At 43.1% G+C, this 26,533-nt stretch overlaps 1 protein-coding gene across 1 annotated transcript; it reads right to left on the reverse strand.

Moving 5' to 3' along the window:
• Nucleotides 1-627: 627 nt before the first annotated feature.
• cyp26b1.S (cytochrome P450 family 26 subfamily B member 1 S homeolog) lies at nucleotides 628-25,778 on the reverse strand. Its single transcript, XM_018242963.2, has 6 exons — nucleotides 25,365-25,778; nucleotides 16,232-16,456; nucleotides 9,725-10,000; nucleotides 5,272-5,427; nucleotides 3,420-3,701; nucleotides 628-2,933 (listed from the first exon to the last, which is right to left on the reverse strand). Exons 1-6 carry the CDS (start codon nucleotides 25,563-25,565, stop codon nucleotides 2,541-2,543), a joined length of 1,533 nt encoding a protein of 510 aa, XP_018098452.1. The 5' UTR covers nucleotides 25,566-25,778; the 3' UTR covers nucleotides 628-2,540.
• Between the last annotated feature and the right edge of the window lie 755 nt (nucleotides 25,779-26,533).

The following is a 26,533-nucleotide window of genomic DNA, read 5'->3' on the forward strand; positions in this document are numbered from 1 at the left end:
AAACACACCTGAGAGGTATGGACTTGGATAAAGGAGTATATACCATGTAATTGGTGTTCAAATATATCTGTAAGAGCTATGAGCAAATTTCAGGGGCTGTTGTGATTAGTAAAGGAGATACCTAGGGGCTGATTCACTAAGGGTCGAATATCGAGGGTTAATTAACCCTCGATATTCGACTGGGAATTGAAATCCTTCGACTTCGAATATCGAAGTCGAAGGATTTAGCGCAAATAGTGCGATCGTACGATCGAAGGATTATTCCTTCGATCGAACGATTAAATCCTTCGAATCAAACGATTCGAAGGATTTAAATCCAACGATCGAAGGAATATCCTTCGATCAAAAAACTTAGGAAAGCCTATGGGGACCTTCCCCATAGGCTAACATTGAGTTTGGTAGCTTTTAGATGGCGAACTAGGGGGTCGAAGTTTTTTTTAAAGAGACAGTACTTCGACTATCGAATGGTCGAATAGTCGAACGATTTTTAGTTCGAATCCTTCGATTCGAAGTCGTAGTCGAAGGTCGAAGTAGCCCATTCGATGGTCAAAGTAGCCCAAAAAATACTTTGAAATTCAAAATTTTTTTTACTTCGAATCCTTCACTCGAAGTTAGTGAATCGGCCCCCTAATGTATGTTGGCTTGGCTTCCTGGTACCTATCACTGAAATCCAACGTGGACCCATTTAGAACCAAAATCTGACGTAAGATCAGATGTTCATCCAGTGGGAAACTTATTTTGGCATTCAGTAAAGTAAAGGTCATACAGAATTCACTTGAAAGAGATATTCATCTTTAAAATTAGGAGTTAGCATGACGTTGACTGTGATATTCAATTGCAATTTGCCACTAACTTTAATTTCTGTTGAAAAATGTAATCCATATCTTTGTTTTGTTTTCCCTGCCAGCTATTAGGATCAAGAACTGTGGCAAGCAGACATTGGTTTGACAGATTTGAAGAGGAACAAAAAAAGTTCTGAACAAAAACACAATAAATAAATGGTCTATATAAAAAATGTTTAAAAACAATTTTGGAAAGTAAAAATTAAAATTATTACCACAAATGAGGTTCTGCAATTTAACAATAAAAATTCCGCGGGTGAGGTAAAATGAAATCAGATATTCCCCCCATGAGTTTTTTGAGATGGCATTTTCAGGAGGAGGTTCTCAGATTTGAATTAGAAAATCGGGTCTGGATTCTTTCCAAGATTTGTCTGAAATTTGAGATGAAAAAATTGAATAACGTTGAAAACATGAAATCCAATGTTCCTCTCTATGAATTTGGCCAATATGTAATATTTAGAAGACATGCACCATATCCTCATTAGATATAAGATTCAGCATTTTTTTTAGGTGTTAAGATTTTGCTGGAATTTAAATATGGATTAATTTCCATATCTGGTCAAATTTTAGTTGATAAACAAAATATTTTGTTGAAAAAGGTGCTTCTCCTTGTGAATTTGGGAAGTGCATGACTTTTAGAAGGAATGCTCCAAACCCCTCATTAGAATTTAAATCTGCAAATCTGATTCTGGATCTAGAAAATTTGGCATTCGGCTGAATTGAAAAATAATTCTTTTAATTTTTTTTCTTGAAGTTTTCCCAAATAAAAAATTTATTTGGGCAATTTGTTGACAACATAAATGTCAAACTTTCTATCATTGTCCCAATTCTATCTGCCCAGTTGCTGCCAAGAAACCCTTGGAATGTAAAATTCAGCATCAATAAATCTTTACCCACGAGGCCATTCTGCATGGCAACTACATCATCTCTAGGCTTTTGAGCACCAACATCATTTCAACTGCACTGGGAAAATGTCTTTTGGTTTGGTTGCCTGTATAAGTAGAGTACAATAGATGTGATCCTTCAGTCCATTTGCTTTGCTTTTAAGAACACCAAAGAATTAGTAGCGTCAAGCATTTTGGAAACGTTTCAAATTCAAAGTCAACTTGTAATGAGAGTGTTCTGGAGCGAGCTTGCTTTGTTTGGTCTAAGTGTAAACTCTAGGCTTATTTGCATTGTTTCAGCAGCATGCACAGTTTACCGACCAGACATACAGACATTTAATCCAAAAGCTGTCAGATAAAGTAAAATAAGGCAGATGTCAAAACAACAGAAAATCTGTTATCCCTGATGAATGTAATACTGTGATGCCCCTCCTAGAAGAAGGCTTTTTATAATGCTGGAACCACCTTACAAAAACAACTGCCCCTATTAAACATCATTGTGACCAACCAGCAATGCAAAACGATTCATGTCAAGTCCTTTTATCAGCAGGTCTTCTCCACCTTATCAGCAACAAGACTCCCAATTAAAGGGCATGGATCCAGGTTCTCCCTTGGTGAATATATGTTAATATACTTAGAGTTTAGCATTCCACAGAGATAAGATATTCATGGTTTGGTGGCTGAGTATTTTAAGTTAGTATTGTAGATATAACTTTGCTGTAACTTTTTTTTTTTAGCATATTTGTCTGTGTGCTTATTGCCCATTTTGTCTTCACCCGAATGGAATATTTTTCTGAAGCCGGTGGGATGAATGCTACACAGTGGCCTCCAGCATTGCTTCTGTCTCTGTCATTATTTCATTCTGATTGGAATCAAGTCCAAAAAACCTAACTTTTAGTTCATCAGCTGGGTGGACCACAGGAACTGGCATGATTTTGGGAAAAGTCCTGGTGGCAAGTTCAAACCTGCTCATGCTGGCCAGCTCAATTGCCAAGGTCTTTAAGAAGAGCTTAGCCAAGTGTCTTCCCAAACAATTTCTTACCCCTCCACCAAATGGGAGGTAGTGGAACCTGCCGTCTTTATCTTCTGTGCGGTCCTGACCAAAACGATCTGGATCAAAGACATCAACATCCTTGAATACTGGAGCTGTGTCATGAGTGTCCCTGATACTGTATAAAACACTCCAACCTTTGGGGATCTGGCAGCCCTAAAGAGAACATAAAGACATTACTCAACACAAATAGCCTGAGAAAATATTTCTCAATGCAATTATTCAACAAAATTCAACAAACTGTTACTCGTGTTGTAGTATTACATTTCAAGTTGGGTAGAACCTAATCAACTTCAGATGTAGTATAACATAATACAGATATTCCAATACTAGTCAGAACCTTCAAGTTACTCCAATGATAATTAGATTACACCTTAACTGGTCTTTATTCTGGGCTCCCCCAGCCACTGTATTGAGTACCCTAGGGACAAGGAGGGGCAGACACATAATTTGTGAACCACTACTCTAGAAATATGGTGTTTTTTATGGAAGCTTTCCATAATCCAGGACTTAGACTTTAGGGCTTCAGTAGGTATTCCTCACGATTCCTATGATTTTACTCTCCTAAAAAGATATTGATATGCCGCTACAGAGAATTTAACTAACCTTATACAAAAGAAAATCATATTCTCTTGTACTTACATCGAGCTCAAATGTCTGCAACACAGTCCTGTAACCCCCAGAGATAGGACTGAAAAGTCGAAGTATCTCTTTAATGACGCAGTCCAGGTAATGAAGGCTGCTAATGGTCTCCACTCTCAAAGCACCTTCACAGACACAGCCATTGTGCAGAATGCCATTCCCTCGCAGTTCTTCCCTTAGTTTCTCTAACACAGATGGGTGCTTGAGCATTTGCATTATAAGAGATGTGCTGGCGCTGGCAGTCGTTGCATAAGCTGCAAATATGAGTTCCAAGGTGCCATCCTGTAAAGGTTAAAACAATGTATGTCTAGAATAAATGAAGAACACTGATACATACAGTCATCTAAAACAATTGGGATCAACCCTTCTCAAAGTCTCTACTCCAACTCAACAAACAGGTTCCCCACATACTGTATCTAGCATTGAGCTCACTTATTCAGTTATATTATGTGAATCAAACAGAATTATGTCTAAGGAGCACATTTACTATGGGTCAAATATCTTCGAATTTCAAAGATGAAGGATTGAAACGATTGAAACAAGCGAATGAAAAATCGTTCGTTCGAATGATTAAATCCTTCGAATCGAACGAATCGAAGGATTTTAATCCATCGATTCGAACGATTCGAAGGATTTTAATCCATCGATTGAATGATTTTCCTTCAATCAAAAAATGCTTAGAAAGCTTATGGGGACCTTCCCCATAGGCTAACATTGGTGCTCGGTAGGTTTTAGGTGGCGAAGTAGGTGGTCGAAGTTTTTTTTAAAGAGACAGTACTTCGACTATCGAATAGTCTAACGATTTTTAGTTCGAATCGTTCGATTCAAAGTCGAAGTCATAGTCGAAGGTCGAATTAGCCAATTCAATGGTCGAAGTAGTTTTGTTTTCCCTGCCAGCTATTAGGATCAAGAACTGTGGCAAGCAGACATTGGTTTGACAGATTTGAAGAGGAACAAAAAAGGTTCTGAACAAAAACACAATAAATAAATGGTCTGTATAAAAAAAATTTAAAACAATTTTGGAAAGTAAAAATTAAAATTATTACCACAAATGAGGTTCTGCAATTTAACTATAAAAATTTTGCGGGTGCGGTAAAATGAAATCAGCTGATCCCCGCATGAGTTTTTTGAGATGGCATTTTCGGGGAGGGTTCTCAGATTTCTGAAATAGAAAATCGGGTCTGAATTCTTTCCAATATTTGGCTAAAATTTGAGATGAAAAAAGTCGAAGTCGTAGTCGAAGGTCAAAGTAGCCAATTCGATGGTCGAAGTAGCCAAAAAAATACTTCGAAATTCGAAGTATTTTTCATTCTAATCCTTCACTCGAGCTAAGTAAATGTGCCCCCAAGTGTGTGGGGCCTGTACAAAAGTTATTTCTATGAAGTCATTTATATCTAGGTAAGGTTTGACATCCTCCTAATCTGATAAAAGGTCTGGCAAGACTTTTATGTGCCATCACCAATTAAGGTGTTCAGAACGTCACAACTGTATCAATGTCAAACTCAACTGAAGGTCTGATTTTAGGAGCAACTTCAGATGACACCTGGCCAAAAGCATTTGTGATACAATTTCTAGGATCTCAACACAACATTTTAGGGGCTAACCCACCTTTATCATGTTGACATACCAATAAAATCAACATACATGCTTTGTGTGCCACCAGAATACAACTGGAAAACTATGATATAATTTTTTTTTTTTCTCTAATTTTTTCATATGAGACTCTTACCAAGAGCTTTCTGTTGGCTCAGAAGTTTTAGTACCACTATGTATATCCTGCACATTAAATAATAAAAAAAAACGAATATGGCCTACAAGAAATCTCATGCTATTCTGACCTATTATCTATTACCTTTAGCTCTTGCATAGTAAGTTCCTTCCCATGTTCCTTCCCACTCTCGATCAGGATGTCCAAGGCATCGGCATAATCTTTGCCCTGATTGTTCTCCAGCTTCTCTTGGATTGCCTTCTCCAGGCTCTTCAGTAGCGTCTCTCGTGCTCGAATGCCCTGTTGCCAAAAGGGAAAAAATATTTTCAAATAAGTGCAGTTCTTATAATACAATGATTAGAGACAACAAATCCACTATTTTGGGATGTGGGTTAATCCTGAATCTTTCATGAAGGATTCGGTTGAATCCTCATTCCTCAACCAAATCCAATCCCTAAATTGCATTATGTGAACTAGGATAAGAAAGGACCACAAAGAACTGCATGTGCCGGATGTGGCAAAAAAAATCACAAATTCCTCATTCGTGTTACACAAAAAAATCACATGATTATTGAGATTTAGTTTGGCCAGGCACCATGAAATTAAACCAAATTGTGTCCAAATCCCAAAATGTTGGATTCCATGCATCCCTTATGTGACGTGTTCCCTGTGCCAGGGATTATTTATGTTACTAGTTTGTACTCTGTATATAAATATATAGTACTTAGTAGTACTGTGGGCAGCATCTTCTGACAGTGCCTATCACCACAGTGAGGAGGGTCAGTGAAGTCCAACAGCCAGTAGGGGGCAACTCTATTCACTGGCCAATCAGAGGGGCAATCATCTTCCCTTTTGAATTTTCTTCCCTTTTTTAATTGTATCTTTGAACAGGTTGGAATAACTGCTCCATCCAGTAATACATTTTACAAACATCACAATTTAGACCAGGTGAGTCTTTATCTTATATTGCCATGGCCCAATGCTGTTGATTGTTGACCAGACTCAAGGCCAGTTAGGGGGAGATTTGGGGTGAGCGCTTATTTGTGCCCTGGGTATCCCTGGAACTATAGCAGGGTGACACCCCAATGTTTCTATATATCTGTAACCTTATGAGCTAAGGGGGCCCAGCCTGAAGGTCAGTTAGGGGGAGATTTGGGGTGAGTGTTTATTTGTGCCCTGGGTACCCCTGGAACTATAGCAGGGTGACTGTTACCCCAATGTTTCTATATATCTGTAATCTTGTTATGAGCTAAGGGGGCCCAGTCTGAAGGTCAGTTAGGGGGAGATTTAGGGTGAGTGCTTATTTGTGCCCTGGGTACCCCAGGAACTATAGCAGGGTGACACCCCAATGTTTCTATATATCTGTAACCTTATGAGCTAAGGGGGCCCAGCCTGAAGGTCAGTTAGGGGGAGATTTGGGGTGAGTGTTTATTTGTGCCCTGGGTACCCCTGGAACTATAGCAGGGTGACTGTTACCCCAATGTTTCTATATATCTGTAACCTTGTTATGAGCTAAGGGGGCCCAGTCTGAAGGTCAGTTAGGGGGAGATTTGGGGTGAGTGCTTATTTGTACCCTGGGTACCCCTGGAACTATAGCAGGGTGACACCCCAATGTTTCTATATATCTGTAACCTTGTTATGAGCTAAGGGGGCCCAGTCTGAAGGTCAGTTAGGGGGAGATTTGGGGTGAGTGTTTATTTGTACCCTGGGTACCCCTGGAACTATAGCAGGGTGACTGTTACCCCAATGTTTCTATATATATCTGTAACCTTGTTATGAGCTAAGGGGGCCCAGTCTGAAGGCCAGTTAGGGGGAGATTTGGGGGTGAGTGCTTATTTGTACCCTGGGTACCCCTGGAACTATAGCAGGGTGACACCCCAATGTTTCTATATATCTGTAACCTTGTTATGAGCTAAGGGGGCCCAGTCTGAAGGTCAGTTAGGGGGAGATTTGGGGTGAGTGTTTATTTGTACCCTGGGTACCCCTGGAACTATAGCAGGGTGACTGTGTTTCTATATATCTGTAACCTTGTTATGAGCTAAGGGGCCCAGTCTGAAGGTCAGTTAGGGGGAGATTTGGGGTGAGTGTTTATTTGTACCCTGGGTACCCCTGGAACTATAGCAGGGTGACACCCCAATGTTTCTATATATCTGTAACCTTGTTATGAGCTAAGGGGACCCAGTCTGAAGGTCAGTTAGGAGGAGATTTGGGGTGAGTGCTTATTTGTGCCCTGGGTACCCCTGGAACTATAGCAGGGTGACTGTTACCCCAATGTTTCTATATATCTGTAACCTTGTTATGAGCTAAGGGGCCCAGTCTGAAGGTCAGTTATGGGGAGATTTGGGGTGAGTGTTTATTTGTACCCTGGGTACCCCTGGAACTATAGCAGGGTGACACCCCAATGTTTCTATATATCTGTAACCTTGTTATGAGCTAAGGGGGCCCAGTCTGAAGGTCAGTTAGGGGGAGATTTGGGGTGAGTGCTTATTTGTACCCTGGGTACCCCTGGAACTATAGCAGGGTGACTGTGTTTCTATATATCTATAACCATGCATACATCAGCAGAGAGGAGCTAAAGGGCCGCTTTACTAAAAAAAGTCTATTGAAAAGTATAAAGTTATGTATAAGATAAAATGCATATTAAACTTAAATCAGTGAATTTTAGCATTGAGCATTGGTTCAATCCCTAAAAGTCGTTCCTCAGGTATTTATACACAAAATAAATAACAGAAATGAAATGTTATATTTAGTCATGCTATAAATATGTGCATATTTTAAAACATGAAGCACTTTCCATTGTACATGGTCACAGTACAGACAGATCCTGTTTTTGTCTGGTGCAATACGAGTGAATAACAAGGAATTTTCTCCGTAAAATTATTTACGAGGCATCAGAAATTATACTGAATATTTTTCGTTGCGCCCACAGCTCTAAAACCCATTAAAATAACAGGTATTATTACTAACGTGAGCTCAGAAGAAGGCAAGAAAAGAAATACGTCTTTTTAGTTCTATGACTTAAGCCGTATTTGTCTTAATCCTAAATTAAAAATTAATTGCTTTCACCATTAGTCATCAATGGAAAATGTCCCAGAAAAAAAATTAAATCTACTTTTCTCATGATATTTTTTTTTTTGTCTGTGAGAAATATTTCAGGATAATTGAACTGAAGTAGTACTGAGGAAGACGAGAAGTTTTATATATATATATATATATATATATATATATATATGAATATCTGGAGGATTAAAGGATAAACAGTACCGATGTTGGCAGCGGTTTGAAACAAAAACGAGGAATATATATGTGTTTTTCTTCAAAGCCTAAATCAAGAAAAACAGTAAATTACTAGAAGGATGAAGGTTTGGCCCATAAATTAAAAAGCACCAGAGAACCATATAATGTCGGAGCACATCCAACAAGCCAACAAGATGATCTGCCAAAAACTCATGTCAAGCCTAAAGTGACTGTTGGACACATTGAATATTTTGATTTTTCCAGAGAAACATTCACCATAGTCCAACCTTGTCTAGCAGGATTTTTGTCCAAGGAAATTCCAAAATAAGTTGTGGTTGTGTCAAGTACACATATAGATTGTCAATATCAAATGTGAAGGTGGCAAGATGACATCCATAGAGCCTGAAGGACAGGAGGTTTGTGCTTCATTCCAAGTGCATTTGTAGAGTGATTTGAGAAAAGGATGAACTTTATGCATCTATGGCTTTTTCTCAACTTTATGTTCTATAATGCTGGCAGTTACATTATCTCCATCTCCAAGCTAACTCGATTGCTAGAGTTTCCTACAGTTCCTGTGATGTCAACCATTCCTAACCAGGTTGAGTGAGAATTTAGTTGGCAGAGGAGTTGGCTGGCATGCCAACAGAAACCCAGAGCCAAGAGGATTGTCAACTCTGAATGATCAACCAGGATCAGCTTAGTTTGTGATGAGTGAATATGTTTATTTGGAGCCCCATACAAGAAGAGATGATCCATCTAAAACTGAAAGGATGTCTATAATTTGGCCCTCTAATCTGTCAAGGAGTAGTAGTTCAGTGCTCAGGGCGAGGAAGTAAATCTGTTCATAACTGAATAAAACTTGTATGGCCCGGGTAAGTTTGAGGCCACCAAGAACTCTACAGAATGGTCAATAAGTTAACCAAACTAATAGCAGAACAATTTTCCACTTTGACGTTTGGCTGTTCCAAGCAGAGACAAGTAAAAGTGAAGCAAGCAATAATCTAGTATAGAAGCATAAAGCCCAAGAAACAGACATTAAACCACAAACTGGACCATCTGATTGTCCATATCCCATCTTTCAGATGTGCAGTATATGTTTCTCCACTATCTACTGCTAGATTGTCCATCAAAGTATTTAAGGCTCTTCAAGCTACAAGAGACTGTTTTAATGCAATTTTGGTGACCATCAAATAGAGTGTGCCATGATCCACCTTGAGATATTAAGCCCTGTTTGTGCCAAAAAGTAACTTTGCATTATACCCAGTCCCTGAAAACTTCTAAACCACATTTAGGTGTATCTTAACCCATGGATGAGTAATTAATTGCCAGGGATATATAAAATAGATAAGAAATATCTTACCCTCCGGTACCCGCTGAAAGGAACATCCACTGGCAACGAGAAGACGTTCTCCACAAACTGCTGAAACACTTGGAAGAGCCGACTCAGCTCCTCATCAGAGAGCCTGAAGCCAAGGAGAACTCTAATGGCCATGCGGAAGGTCAACTTCTGCGCCTCACAGTAGACATTGATGGACTCTTGGTTACTGCTCCAAACACGTAGGGTGTCCTGGATGACTAGCTGTATTTTGGGAAGGTAACTCTCCAATGCATCATGGCTGAAGATTTTGGAAAACACCTATGAAGAAAGAATAGAAAATGGCAACATAAATGCGTGGAAATGTGAAAATCAAGTTGCTGCATACACAGCGTGTTCCTATGGTATTCGTATTGAGCTCTAAGATCACACTCCTTGTAACTGTGTATTTATATTGATTGGTCGCTTTTGCAAAACTTTTGACCAACCGAAATTTTTAGATTTAGGTGCCCAAACATGCCTGATAGCATATTTCTTCTCCTCAGACAGATAAAAGCATAGGAAGATAATTCCAGAGTAAAACATGTACAATAGGTTACGCCGTCCCAGTATTTCTACACGGAGAGGTAAAAAGGAAAATCTCTGGAATCTGGCTTTTTGCAGTAAATAAAATACAAGCATTGCGCCCTCTTGTGTATATATAAGGGATAACTCTCTGGAGTGTTTTCATAATGACCTAATATTCCTGTCTGTACAGTAAAGCAGACCCTCTACCCCCCACTGAGACCTCCCAAACAGGTCAAGACATTTTCAGATTGCCCAGGCAGAGCAGAGAGGTTACTGTGTGTTCTGCTGCCTGTCCAGGGCTGTACAAAGGAGTTGGAACTTACACCCACATCAGGATTCTTGTTGTCTAGGGGCAGCTGACAACTCAACAGCCAATTTCAGTTCTATCTATGATACTAACCTGAATGGCCTCAGTCAGTAGCGCAAATAGGCTCTGCTCCTGCTGTCCTACTGGACGGCTACTGGAACTCCCAGCAGGATACAAAGCCTGAACAGTTAGATGGCTAAGCACAGGTTCTGTTATTTATAGGGATCATGCTCATGAAAAATGCAAAATTAGGGGTCCTAATGAGCAGTCCTAATGAGCGACTCCATCCCTTGGTGGTACTTTGTGTCACTTCCCGTTTCAGCCTGAGTCTGTGTTTAGCACCTCCAGGGCAAGTTTGCCTTCGAAACTGTCCCATAATAACCCAGATGTTTCCCCGTCCATAGTTAGGAGAAAGGCTTACTAGGCAAAGGGTGGATGGATATGGCTCTGTCTCAGTTGAGCTTACAAGGTCCCCATCACTCACACACACCAGGGTTTTATTAGGAGCCAACAGTAATGACCAACTGCAAAGCTGTTTAGATGATTTAGGCAAGAATTTAGCATAGTGCTTATAGATCATATGTGTGGATGCTGTTGCTTAGGGTTCAGGCAATTACTATTAAAGTCAATGGAAAGGCATTTTACTACCCCCCCCCCCCCGCAGGAGGTTAAATCCTAAGAATTACCCCATGTTCCATTGCCCTAGAGTTGTCTATGTTGGGCACAGAGATAGAGAAGATGGAGGTATCAGGAGGTCACTCTGAGCCAGAGATGGTGAACCCCAATGTGCTGCTCATGGGGTGTTGCCTTGTCAATAAAGCACCAAAATCCCTTTCCTCTAATTGCGCCAGAGAGTCTCCGGAGACAACACAGACATTAGACAAACTAGTTCTACAAAGAAAACTGACATTCACCCCGTCATGGTTACATTCCGAGAAGGAACCTTCTCTTCTCTGTCTCACAGGTCAGATTAACCTAAACCCACTTGAACTCTGTCAACTCCCAGGGGCAGGGAATCTCACGTTGCCGGTACTTTTTAATGGTGACGCAGTAAAGCGACGGGACTTTTAAGTGACATGAAATAAAACCATGTGGAAACCTGGATAGTAAATGGGTCCTACGTGCCTTTAGTATTGGCCATAAAACCAACTAGCTGTCCATGAAAGCCGTCTCCAGCTATTGGGCTTCATTTGTAAAGACTATTCTTGATCTTCTTGACTAGCAGTGGATCCATTCAAACAGAACATTTCATCAGGTTCCTCGGATCTGACAGTCCCAATGAACAGAATAATATTATTGTCCGTAACTGGGTACAGTATCTGTTCATGGGCCAAAGTGCTGGAGACCATACGTAGACCATGTCTAGTGCAGAAAATGTTCATCATGTTATTCATAGGTCCCCACCCTAAACTGAAGAAGAAACCTTTTTTTGGGTCCAAAGCCAAAACAATTCCTGTTCTAGCCACATACAGTAATAGTAATCTTACCCCCCCCCATGAGAAACAATGAAACAATAAAAGCCATTCTCAGCTGATACAAGTCACAGATACTAATGTACATGAAGTGGGGCCCGTGTACTACATAGACTTCCCATATACTGATAAACAGCAGTTACAGTCACATGATGCGCAAGCAGTGAGTTGTAGTTTAACAACAACCAGCCCTGGGGATGAAAACATTACTTCTCCTGTAAAAAGCCAAAAAGCAGAAGATGCATTTCTTACAGTATAGAAAAAAATAGATATTTCCACCCATTATAAACTGTAGAGGGCTGAGATGTTAAAAAGTGACAACAGAATTGATTTTTCACAGTCAGAAGAGCCCCCTCCGTATCTCTCACTCAGGACAGACCTTTGTACTTTGTGGCAGGGCTGAGAGGAGCTTTAGTGTGAGACCGGAGCTGCGCTGCCACTTTAAGAATTCAGCGGGGGGGGGGTTGTGTGAACTTGGGTGAGTGCACGTGCCACGAGGAACATACACAGAAGCACAGGGCAATCCTACAAGGAGGGGGGTTATTATTCTGCACCAGACAATGAGCCCAGAGTAATGCACAACAGCTTGTATTGGGGGTTAACAGGGCCGGATTTACATAGTGGGTGCCCCTAGGCCCACTACCATTTGTTGTCCTGTCCACTCCAGGGGGACAGGAACAATGGGGATTGGCGCACGGGAAATTTAAGAAATTATTGTATCTCCAGCGCATCTCCAGTGTTTTTGAACCAATGTGGGTGTGATTGGGCAGCATGCCGTCCCCCTAAAATCCTGCCGCCCTAGGCCCGGGCCTAGATGGCCTTTCCACAAATCCGGGCCTGGGGGTTAACCCTTTCACTGCCATGAATCCTGCCCAGCAACCAACATGTGACTGTGGGATAGCAGGTATAGTAGGGAGAGATGGTGTCTATAGTAACAGTGGATAATAGTCTCTGGGAAGGGAGTGTGACTGTGGGATAGCAGGTATAGTAGGGAGAGATGGTGTCTATAGTAACAGTGGATAATAGTCTCTGGGAAGGGAGTATGACTGTGGGATAGCAGGTATAGTAGGGAGAGATGGTGTCTATAGTAACAGTGGATAATAGTCTCTGGGAAGGGAGTGTGACTGTGGGATAGCAGGTATAGTAGGGAGAGATGGTGCCTATAGTAACAGTGGATAATAGTCTCTGGGAAGGGAGTATGACTGTGGGATAGCAGGTATAGTAGGGAGAGATAGTGCCTATAGTAACAGTGGATAATAGTCTCTGGGAAGGGAGTGTGACTGTGGGATAGCAGGTATAGTAGGGAGAGATAGTGCCTATAGTAACAGTGGATAATAGTCTCTGGGAAGGGAGTGTGACTGTGGGATAGCAGGTATAGTAGGGAGAGATGGTGTCTATAGTAACAGTGGATAATAGTCTCTGGGAAGGGAGTGTGACTGTGGGATAGCAGGTATAGTAGGGAGAGATGGTGCCTATAGTAACAGTGGATAATAGTCTCTGGGAAGGGAGTGTGACTGTGGGATAGCAGGTATAGTAGGGAGAGATGGTACCTATAGTAACAGTGGGATAATAGTCTCTGGGAAGGGACTGTGACTGTGGGATAGCAGGTATAGTAGGGAGAGATGGTGTCTATAGTAACAGTGGATAATAGTCTCTGGGAAGGGAGTGTGACTGTGGGATAGCAGGTATAGTAGGGAGAGATGGTGCCTATAGTAACAGTGGATAATAGTCTCTGGGAAGGGAGTGTGACTGTGGGATAGCAGGTATAGTAGGGAGAGATGGTGTCTATAGTAACAGTGGATAATAGTCTCTGGGAAGGGAGTGTGACTGTGGGATAGCAGGTATAGTAGGGAGAGATGGTGCCTATAGTAACAGTGGATAATAGTCTATGGGAAGGGAGTGTGACTGTGGGATAGCAGGTATAGTAGGGAGAGATGTGTCTATAGTAACAGTGGATAATAGTCTCTGGGAAGGGAGTGTGACTGTGGAATAGCAGGTATAGTAGGGAGAGATGGTGTCTATAGTAACAGTGGATAATAGTCTCTGGGAAGGGAGTGTGACTGTGGGATAGCAGGTATAGTAGGGAGAGACAGTGCCTATAGTAACATTGGATAATAGTCTCTGGGAAGGGAGTGTGACTGTGGGATAGCAGGTATAGTAGGGAGAGATGGTGTCTATAGTAACAGTGGATAATAGTCTCTGGGAAGGGAGTGTGACTGTGGGATAGCAGGTATAGTAGGGAGAGATGGTGCCTATAGTATAAATGGAGGTAAGTACTTACACTGAATTGGGCAGTAGTAGTTGGTTTGCATCATAAAGGGAATATCACATGAATACACTCACAGCCCCGCTTTGCTCTCAACTAGGGGTTTGTCTAACAGAACAAATCAGCAATACAGGAGACAGAAGGGAATCCCAGAATGTGGAACTGATGAGACAGTTGTTGTGACATTAGACCGGCACAGCCAACCCTCATCTATGACCCACTTCACGATGACACCCAATCAAAACAGGGGCAGCACTAGTGCGAGGGATTGTGGGTCAGACAAACATACAATATACGTGAGGGATACAAGACCTTTCCTTGGGGTTTTTGTACATAAAATCTTCACCTTACAAAGGTTTATCCATATTGGGGTCAATGTACAGAGGATAAGATAAGGATAAGGAGATATTGGGTTGGGGCACGATTTTCTCTCTATATGATCACAACACTCCGCTGAGCTGTTTACTCAGAACTTAAGGTGCTGAGGTTCAAGTGTGAGGAAAACAACATACGTAGAGGCCCATTTATCAAAGGTAGAATTTCGAATTCATGTTTTTTCATTCAGATATACTCACAATTCAACTTGCATATTATTTAAGAAAAAATTCAAATTTTAAATATTCGATCGAATGGTTCCGACCCAACAATTCGAATCATATTAAATTCGTATTCCATTCGTATCAATCAAGTTTCTTTCCACAAAATAAAATCGAATGTCAGGAAGGCAATTAATATCTACAAATGGCTCCGCCATTGACTTGTACATGAACTCGGCAGGTTTTAGGTGGTGAATATCCGACTGTTTAGAATTTGAATTTGCATTCGGATAGGGGGATTAAAATTCGAATGTGTGGATTTTGAAACTTGAAAATTGGAATTCGAATTTACTATTAGACCCTTGATAAATCTGCCCCATAATTTTCAGCACTTTCATTGTCCATAGGGATGCACCGAATCCACTATTTTTGATTCGGCCGAACCTCCTTCATGAAAGATTAGGCGAATACTGAACCGAATCCTAATTTGCATATGCAAATTAGTGGTGGGAAGTGGAAAACATTTTTTACTTCCTTGTTTTGAGACAAAAAGTCACTTGATTTCCCTCCCCATCCCTAATTTGCATATGCAAATTAGGATTCGGATCAGGTTCAGCCGGGCAGAAGGATTCGGCCGAATCAGAATTCTGCTGAAAAAGGCTGAATCCTGAAACGAATCCTGATACTGAGGGGCTTAGAGCAAAGGGATTTTCTACCCTACACTGAAACTTCCACTGACTCTGGTCCAGTAACCAATCAGCTGGGGCTGCTCAGGTTCTATGGGCCAATCTCATCCATGGTACAACATAACCACCAATGACTCTCTAGATGACTGGTCAGGTTGGTTCTCATAGGGCCCCTCAGAGAACTTGATACCCTGGTCTCTCTCTCACACATTAGTTATAGGTAGTGCCAGATGGTAATGGTTTTATATAGACTCATGGAATTCTTCTAGAACCTGGGACAACTGGGAGATCATGTTTTATCCTTGTAGACCAGTTTGACGTAGGCCAAGGGTGGTGACCAAAGCACTGGATGGGGGTCTCCATCTCTTATCCCCTAAAGGGTTATTCGGGTAAGATACTTGTTTTCTGCCCTGGATACTCATCAAAGCTTAGTGTGTGAAGGCCATTTTAGGTGAGATCTTTAGGTGGATACTGTTCTAGATATTCTTGGAACCATATGGAGATGACCAATGTTACCATTTTCTCATATATCTGAAACATGAAACACCTGAACAAATGCTGAACAATGAAGAGGCGTTTGAACCCAAAAACTCTAGAAAGCATTTTTGTTCTGAAGGTCACTGGTGCCACCCTGGTGTATTGGGAGAGTAGAGGACCTTCTGATACATGGTGGACACCACAGGGGTGCCTTGTAGAGGAGCATTATGGGCATTATTACCTTACGCTTGTGCCTGTGGATATCGCCGATGGAGTTGGCCAGGCTGTTTGGCCCCAGTAACATCCTGGTGCTTCGGGGCCACTCGGTGCTGACCAAGTGATGTTCACCCATGAGAATCTTCCTGACGTTCTCTGCTCCCGTCACCCTGATCAGAGGGCGACCCAACAAGTGGGTCTTAAAGACATTTCCGTATTTCTCTCTCCTGGAGGACTGGAAATCTGAGCCCTGTGGAAGGAACAGAAGAGCGATTCATTCATTTGGAGGAGGGAGAAAAAAAAAAAGAGAATGAAAACAAATGTGACTCTCCAGTTGTACAGCCGGGAGGCTGCCGAATTCTCCCTGAGCCACATTTCTACCAGGGAGGGAACCTTTATTTACTGCGGCCCACGAGGGGTGACGTTAGCAGGGACCCCCCTGGGAAAGTTCTATATTAGACTTGTGAGCGGACATGGGGGCTGATTTAAAGGAACACATTATTTTACGTAAGGACATGCTATGACTCCTTTAAACTACAACTCCCAGAATGCTTAGCTCAACATGGTATCAAGATTTGAAAGTCTTAATTTATTGCTGATAACAGACAGTAGAACCTCAATTTGGCTGGAAATTGCCCTTTAAAACAAAGCAACAAGGAACACAGGACAAAGTCAGGGAATAAATAATATTCTCCCAGTGGCCCCTAGAGGGCAGTGTAGAGCGGTTACAGACATTTCCAGTGGGATCCCTGTGCCTGGTGAACTCAAACACTCATAGGTTCCTGGGAGTTGTATCCCACCACCAACTGAACAGCCATTGGCTGGATGCCTAAATAAACTCTCTTGCCTTTCCCTTGCCGCATCTTCCTGCATCTCACATTCGTTAGATTGCAAGCTCTTGCGACATCCTCCTCCACGAATATCAACCTGCTCAGACAGCTGCACAGGGTGGTGTACAGGTGCAGGTAAACCACAGCAACCAATTGCAGATAGCAGCCAAATATATATATATATATATATATATATATATATATATATATATATATATATATATATATATATATATATATATATATATATGAACGGTTGCTATGGGTTACAGGAAACGTTAAAGCACTTTAATGACATTAACCCTCAAACTTTATGCCTTTTCTATGAGTGTGTATAGGAATGCAAAGGGTTTATTTTCCAGCTAATCTCCCGGTCTGTTATTGACCTTCCTTCCTGGTTGCTAGGTTGAGTAGGACCCTAGTAACCACAGAGTATAATTACAAACATAAAAAAGCCACAGTAGAAAATAAGTGCAAATTGTTTTTGAATTTCCTTCTCTGCATTGTAACTAAATGTTCCCTTGGCGTCAGGGCAAACTGGCAGGAGGAAAGGGTTAAAGTGCCACCGCGGTGCCCTGGCAGCGAGTGGAGTTGGAGCAGCCGCCAGTTGGCCGGGTGGCAGTTAGAGGCCGATGGTGTCACGGCTCCGGGTATTGGCTGCTCCGTCTATCGGCTCAGGGAAACAGATGTGTCTGCGCCAAGTAGACTTGAAGGCACAAATGTGAAAGGTGCATTGTCTGGGGTCACAGACGGAGTGGGGTCACACATTCAGGGAGTGAAAGGTCACAGAGGAGCAGTCGCCCCATTACGGTTTCCTTTATTGTGTGTTTCCCTCATCCTCCAGGTCTAACTGCAACGCTAAAGGGCAACTATACCCGATTTCTACCAGCAGCTCCCACTTACTTTAAAGGAGGGTCCCCCTGTGTTCCACTTGCTATTCTGCCTGCCGTCCTTGAACCCCCACTCTTTAGTGGGGCTCAGTTACCCCAACAGCTTCAATGCAGACGCTAGAGAGAAATGCATGTGTAGGTGGGGAATAAAGGACAGGGCTGGAAGCAAAGTGTAAGCTCTGTGGGTGAGAAGACAGGTAATTTGCTATAGGCAGAGGGAGGGTGCCTGAAACAAACAGCAGTTAATAAATACCTATGTAATGTGGAGATGGCTATGGTATGCAGAAAGAAGGGGGCGGCCAGAAAGGAATGGGGGGGGGGGTCCTCGCACAAACAGGACTGCGGTTGTGAATTCTCAAAAGTTTCGGTGACCCTGTTTCTGATCTGCGTAAATATAATTAAAGTACTTTTTGTGCCATTAATAAAGAGATATTTGTACAACATTTCCACGGCCGCACAAAGGGCACCTCTATGTGGGATCACTCCCGACTGGAGGCCAATTTATACAACATTTCGTATTTTTAGACTGTTTTTTTGGATGGAGACTTTGGAAAGTAAAAAATCAGGAAAACCCTTTCTGAGCCCCCGAGAGAAAAACGAGTCTGATTCGTCTCTTTCAGGAGAATAAGGTTCTGCCGTCGCATTTTATTATTCGCAGTGTAAAAGGCTGAGCTGGATTTAACCCTTTAAACCATCGCCGCCGATATGTTGTTAGTTGTGTCAAACAGCGAGCGGCTGCCATGTTTTTCCCAGCATGCAACTGGACGTCCCATTAAGAAAGCCTGAGAGAAGTCATTGGGGATGTTCCCTGGGGATTCCCTGCTCCAATAGCCCCCCTTTATATTTGTGCTCAGTGACATCACTATGGCCCCCCGATACCCCCCTGATACCCCCCGATACCACAACCACCAGTGTGAGGAATTGATGGGGGAGCTACATGGGGTATTGCTCTCACCTCACTTATTTAGGCAACTCCCCCCCAGACCTGGATTTGTGGAGGGCGACAGGATTTTAGGGGGCGACATGCTGCCCAACTGCACATTGGCTCAGAAACACTGGGGGGGGCAGGAGATACAATCGGTTTTTTACATTTCCCTTCGCCAATCCCCATTGCTTTGATCCCGATGAATTTGCGAGAATAAAGGGGAGGGGACAAGGGCAACGAATGACAGTGGCCTAGGGGCGGCCACTATGTAAATCCGGGCCTGCACCCCCTAATTATGAACAAAATCAGGACTCTCCTCATTGTGTTCATGGGGGGGGCATGGACATGGCATGAGCTGCAGCCCCACCTGTGTATGGAGGGGGGTCGTATAATCTTATATAATACACAAAAGCCATGAATATCCTGTAAATTATATCCTTATAAACAGTGAGTTCTGATGTCATCAGTTATAAATGGTGAGTTCTGATGTCATTTCTGTCACATGACTCACTGAAATGTGTGTATTATAATAAATAAAGTACCCCCAGTTGTAAAATATGAGGATATTAGAAGTTACCTCGGAGTTCCATGACCTGTATAAATACACTCGGCCTTCAGCCTCGTACTTTTATATGGTCATGAAACTCCTCGGTAATTTATAATATCCTTATATTTTACAAGAGGGGGTACTTTATTCACTATATAATGTCTCATATGAGCACTGCTTCTGATGGGGGCACACGGGGTGCAAAGGCCTGGGCCTAGGGCGGCAAAATTTGACGGGTGGCATCCCGCCCAGCCGCATCTAGAACAGCATTGGGAGCCGCGTGCACTAGCGTATTCGTGGGGGGAGGATGTCTGCACATTCGTTGGTAGGCACTAGGACCTGGTGGCCGGCGCCTGCACTCGCAGGGGGGTGCACAGGCGGGTGCAAGGACCCAGGCAGCCTAGGGGCGGCAAAAAAGGAAATCCGGCCCTGAGCAAAGGCGGGGAGGGGAGTGGGCAGAGGCGGGTGGAAGGGGAGTGGGCAGAGGCGGGTGGGAGGGGAGTGGGCAGAGGCGGGTGGAAGGGGAGTGGGCAGAGGCGGGTGGGAGGGGAGTGGGCAGAGGTGGGGACCCGCAACCACCCCTAACCCCCTATCCGCACCCGCCCACACCCGACTTCCACCCCCTTCCTTTTATAGGAGCGCGTCTATAAAACCGTAAGCCGGCAGTGTAAGGTCGTGGGTGGGGAGAGCAGGGAGAAGATCTCAAACTGAACCCACTCGTGACTTGCAAATGGGGGATTGAGCTCGGTCCAAACCCGCCTGACCCATGGATAAACCCGAGGGTCCCGTGACTATTGGGCCGGCCCGCACATCACTAGTTGTGAGGAAAGGGATCTGAGTGGGTTGGGCCGCTCTGAAGATTTTTTGCAGGGGGGGCTCGGCACAATCTAGTTATGACACTGGGTGTAGAATCGACTCAGTGAGAGGCTGTAGATCAAGGGAATCTTCCAACAAAAATTAAAGGGAATGTGCTGTCAAAAAAGATTTTTGGGTCTTACCTCCCTCCCTACATTGGAGAACCATAACACGGTTACATCGGGGTATCAGCCATTCAGCCATAACTACAAGAATATCTAGAACAACAAATACGGGTTGAAGGCCAAATCTCACCCCAACTGACCTTCTAGATGAACTTTCCAGAATACCTGGGAGAGCAAACAGGACTTGTTGCCAGTTCTTGAGGGTGATCCCCCCCCCTGGGGCACCAGGCTCACAGTTTGGGAACCACTGCTCTAATTGAACTGTGCCCATAGAATGTGAAGAATGTGGCTCTTGGGGACCCTCTGGGTTCTAATGTGGTGCCACCAGTCTAATCCAATGTCCCCATCTGGTCATCTCCACCCCCAATAAAGAATATACAATACAATACAGTACATATATATATATATGAGCTGAAATGGATAAATACTGGAATATACTGGAAATGTCTCTATAGATGGGGCAGCCCCTGTGAGGAAACAACATCATCAGGGCCGGAACTAGGGGTAGGCAGAGTAGGCACGTGCCTAGGGCGCAAAGCTGAGGGGGGGGGCCAGGCACGTACCTGCTCTGTCGCCTACCCCGTGTCCGTTCCCGTCTCTCCCCAACTTCTTGCGCATAATGGTCTTCTGCACATGCGCAGTGGAGCCAAATTTCGCGCATGCGCAGTCTAGCGCGCACAGAGCCGGCGCCATGGCCCGCCAGGTTGCCTAGGGTTGGCCCGGCTCTGAACATCATCTCCCCTATTAGATTTTTATTTGAGGTAAAGAGTAATAATTAGGTCAGAGCAATTATATTATAGGAGGGGCTGCAATGAGATGAGCCCCCGTTTGCTTATCACTCAGCTCATGTCTATATGTGGCTCATAAACAGGTCGGATGTTTGGCACTTTGTGACCCATAATAACAGTAGAAATAAATGGCGGCACAGGTTAGGGGAGGTCAGATTCACTTGTGAGTTCTTCTTATGATATATATGTGATTTATATATGTGATTTATATGTGATATATATATGTGATTTATATGTGATTTATATGTGATATATATGTGATTTATATGTGATATATATATGTGATTTATATGTGATTTATATGTGATTTATATGTGATTTATATGTGATATATATGTGATGTATGTGTGATTTATGTGTGATTTATATGTGATTTATATATGTGATTTATATGTGATTTTTATACGACAGCTGCAGTGCAAGTGCCGCCCTTCATCTGTGTGTGTGATTATCATTGATACTTCCAGGGCCAATAAAGCCTCCATATCTGTTTATCATAAATGCAGAGCAAAGTTCTAGCCAGAGATACAGTATCTATTACTGCCAATGCCTGAAGGGGAAATAAAATCAGAGCAGAGAGCAGGCAGTAACCCTTCCAACACTTTCCTACCAACCCAGGCAGCTCTTCCCCTGTCTCCCAATAGCACCGAATGTCTCATTGCCATTAACTCCAGGAACTCGTTAGCTCTGCCCATGATCCATTCATTCCCAGCACCATAAAGAAATGAATGAAGATTATTTACCAGTTCCTCCCCCCCTCCCTTCCCCACGTCAGTTCCCTGTGGAACCCCAATGGGTATAAATCCAGTGTTAGTGCCCCCCCACTGACACCTAAGCCCATCTGGACTCTAACAACCAACACGTGTATCAATTGAGGCTCATTTATAAACACTGGGCAAATTTGCACCTGGGCAGTAACCCATAGCAACCACCCAGTGATTAGATTTTTCTCACCCAGTGAGAGCAGGGAGAGCAATGAAATGACCTGATTGGTTGCCATGGGTTACTGCAGAGGTGTAAATCTGCCCAGTGTTTATCAATGAGCCCCATGATAATAGAGTTTTGATGTCATAGAGTAGATGACAATTGCTGGGGTTCTTCCAGCACACCCTCAGATAAAATGTTGTGGAACAAGTGGAAATAAAAGGAAAGCGTCTGACTGGGTGGGAGGAAGGAGCCCGGCAATGAGGGGGTTACGTCAGACAACGTCAGATTTCATTGAAGAGTCTTGTGGGGGGGCGGAGGTGAGCGATGGGTCAGTGTATTCTGAATACGACTGTACGGTCTGCACAAATGACGTCATAGAGAAGCATTCAGGATAGGGTTAACCTTGTATAATGAGCGCACACTAAAGCCACAAAAAGTCTCCTAAAGTGTCTGTGATGCTCTTACTCTCTATATAACAGCCTGACACTAATCAGGGGTGAAAATATTGGCACCCTCTCTACTCCCTGCACCCTTCCACTCACTGCTGTCTCCATGGTAATGTCCCCTACACCCTATGTCTCTGAGCAGACAGTAACCCTTCCAACACTTTCCTCTTGTCTCTATATATTAGGTACCTATCTAGTGTTACCAATCCCTATTTCTGTAGGGAAATGAGAGAGAGCAGACAGTAACCCTTCCAACACTTTCCTCTTGTCTCTATATATTAGGTACCTATCTAGTGTTACCTATCCCTATTTCTGTAGGGAAATGAGAGAGAGCAGACAGTAACCCTTCCAACACTTTCCTCTTGTCTCTATATATTAGGTACCTATCTAGTGCTACCAATCCCTATTTCTGTAGGGAAATGAGAGAGAGCAGACAGTAACCCTTCCAACACTTTCCTCTTGTCTCTATATATTAGGTACCTATCTAGTGTTACCAATCCCTATTTCTGTAGGGAAATGAGTGAGAGCAGACAGTAACCCTTCCAACACTTTCCTCTTGTCTCTATATATTAGGTACCTATCTAGTGTTACCAATCCCTATTTCTGTAGGGAAATGAGAGAGAGCAGACAGTAACCCTTCCAACACTTTCCTCTTGTCTCTATATATTAGGTACCTATCTAGTGCTACCAATCCCTATTTCTGTAGGGAAATGAGAGAGAGCAGACAGTAACCCTTCCAACACTTCCTCTTGTCTCTATATATTAGGTACCTATCTAGTGTTACCAATCCCTATTTCTGTAGGGAAATGAGAGAGAGCAGACAGTAACCCTTCCAACACTTTCCTCTTGTCTCTATATATTAGGTACCTATCTAGTGTTACCAATCCCTATTTCTGTAGGGAAATGAGAGAGAGCAGACAGTAACCCTTCCAACACTTTCCATTCTGTATCCGGAAGCACATGTGAGCTGTCAGTTTGTTGAGAGAACAGGAGGAAGATCACTGGCACAGCTAGGGTTAACACAAGGCTCCCATTGGGTGCGTGTGAATAAAGGGATTTACTGGTTAGATTGCCGCAGCCTATCACGGAGCAGATAAGATTTCAATCATGTAATTTGATCACAGAAAGATACTCAGCAATGGAGTTCCCAATAAACAGAATCGTGTGCCTTGTGGCCCCCCAAGAGGTACTGAATGACTGTACCCACATTCCCCTACACTAGAGGGCAAATAGCACAGGTACGGGAGATAGTTTCCAAAAAACTCTTACCCAGAAAGCCCCAAACGACAGGAATGGTATATCCCATAGATCTATCTATCTCTCTGTCTATCTGTCTGTCCATCCATCTATCTATCTCTCTTTCTCTATCTCTATCTATCTATCTATCTATCTATCTATCTATCTATCCATCATCTATGTATCCATCTGTCTGTCTGTCTGTCTATGAATCTATGTGTCCGTCTCACTATCCATCTACTGTATCTATTGGTCCATGTATAGTTACTAAGGGTGGGGGGTCCCTCTCTCACTGTATCACAAGAGATGCCCATTGGGGCACATGGATATTTCTGCAGTTCAGACCCTGAATGTTGGGAGTCCCCAGTGTATTTGGGGAAATATCCGCTTGCCCCGGCCAGTTCTTGTCACTTATAGAGGTTAATCCCGGCTTAATCCACCTATTTACCCCCCACATGGCCTCTCGGGTGCCTATGAAGGTGCCATTGCTCCCCAATCTCTTCCTCACAAGGCAACTCCCACTGTATCACCTTGTGATCTAAATCAATTAACAGAACAAGCGCAGAGTATTATCCATATTTACTAATGGGATCCAGCTGCTTCAACCCGACCCCCTGTATGAGCAGCACCGTGTACCCCCAGCTCTGTGCCCCCTACAGACGCTCTCTCACTGTTGCCTGGGAACCCCCTACATTTACTTATATGCAAGTGCCCACAGCTGCCATATTGCATTAAATCAAGAAGCAGTTCCAATAGAGAGCTTCAAGGAAGGGTCGGCTGCCCATTTAGCCATCAGAAACTAAAGAGTCAGAAGTAGGAACAGACAGTGCACTTCCCATTTAGCCATCAGGAACTAAAGAGTCAGAAGTAGGAACAGACAGTGCACTTCCCATTTAGCCATCAGAAACTAAAGAGTCAGAAGTAGGAACAGACAGTGCACTTCCCATTTAGCCATCAGGAACTTAAGAGTCAGAAGTAGGAACCGACAGTGCACTTCCCATTTAGCCATCAGAAACTAAAGAGTCAGAAGTAGGAACAGACAGTGCATTTCCCATTTAGCCATCAGAAACTAAAGAGTCAGAAGTAGGAACAGACAGTGCACTTCCCATTTAGCCATCAGAAACGAAAGAGTCAGAAGTAGGAACAGACAGTGCACTGAGCAGATCCACCAGATGGTTCGAGTCCAGTTCTGGAATCTTGTGAAGAAGAAACTTATTTTAACCCCTTTCCTTCCCCTAGAAGCCAAAGAGTAATCAGGTGGCACAAGAGTGAATAAAAGGGGCACAATCATCACTGGCCCTTCATTTCTCCAATCTGACATTTCCCTGGCACTGAATGTCGGACCCCAAAACCCCATGACCGGTTCCATTACTGAGATGTTGACAGCAGAGCGTGCAATCTAATCATGGCACAAGTACAAATATAAAGTAATAGAGACAGATCTTTGCGCTTTTATTTGCGCTCTGGTTGCGCACAGACTTGGAATCCTACAGAAACTTTCCTCCACTGTCACTTGTCAACTTCTAATGGATTTTCCTTCTGTCCGACCCCGTCCCCGACCCCACACCCGCGTGCCCCCAGCTTCTTACCTGCAGGATCCAGTGGAAAGTCTCTCCGACCAGGGGGAATCCCATGCAGCCCTTGGGGATGGGCAACTTGCAGTTCTTGTCCCGGGTCGCCGCCCACCGGAGCTGCCAGAGCTGCTGAGACACCGCCAGGAGAAGAACCAGAGACACGAGGGAGGCGGCGACAGTCGCTAAAACTGAGACCAGATCAAAGCTCTGAAACATGATGGGGGGGTCGGGCTCAGCACAACATGTGGCTATAAAGGAAGACAAATAGTCAGTGGGGGGGACACAAATGTTCCTCTTAAGGGGTCAGTCCCATGGTGACAAAATCCAGTCAGTGAGGGGCACAGGGGTCGCAGACTTTCCCCAACCTGCTCCCGGGACACCGACTTGGGATGAGACTGAAGAGAAATGACAGAGGAAGTTGCAGCAGCAGAAGACGCAGCAGTGAGTGCGACTCCGACACTCGGGCTCTTTATATAGAGGAGGGGAGGCAGCTGAGCGGCACCAGTCCAGGTACTGGGGGGCGGGGGGAGAGGCTGAGCGGCCGCCGGAGTCTGCGACTTTTGGAACTGATCCAGCGACATTGTCTGTGCGACAATTCTCATCTACCTGCCCAGATACTTATACCTACACACTTATATGTATTTATATACCTGTATATACTCTACCCACATCCCTATATATATCTATATATCTATATACTAATACCTACCTACTTATATATACCTACCTGTATATACTTGTACCTACCCACTTATATATATCTATATATCTATATACTTATACCTACCCACATCCCTATATATATATATATATATATATATATATATATATATATATATATATACACCTACCTGCATATACTTATACCTACCCCTTTATATCTATCTATATACCTGTATATACTTATACCTACCTACTGATATCTATATACTAATACCTACCTAACCACATGCCTCTATATATATATATATATATATATATATATATATATATATATATATATATATATATATATATATATATATATACACCTACCTGCATATACTTATACCTACCCACTTATATATATAAGTACCTATATCCACAGCTAGAGCAGCTCTATACACAGTAACACTATACAAAACCACCACCTGCCTCAGCTATAGACTCCCCAGTATAAAATAAACAGTGACAAACAGAAGTCA

The sequence above is a fragment of the Xenopus laevis genome, chromosome 1S, assembly GCF_017654675.1.
Source record: "Xenopus laevis strain J_2021 chromosome 1S, Xenopus_laevis_v10.1, whole genome shotgun sequence".
Taxonomy (NCBI): domain Eukaryota; kingdom Metazoa; phylum Chordata; class Amphibia; order Anura; family Pipidae; genus Xenopus; species Xenopus laevis.

Coding starts and splice junctions, on each gene's coding strand:
- cyp26b1.S (XM_018242963.2), bottom strand. CDS start 25,565: ATGTTTCAGAGCTTTGATCTGGTCTCAGTTTTAGCGACTGTCGCCGCC. Junction 10,001..16,231: donor TCCACAGGCACAAGCGTAAG/GTAATAATGCCC, acceptor CTTTCTTCATAG/GTGTTTTCCAAAATCTTCAG. Junction 5,428..9,724: donor CTTTCAGCGGGTACCGGAGG/GTAAGATATTTC, acceptor TTTTGGCAACAG/GGCATTCGAGCACGAGAGAC.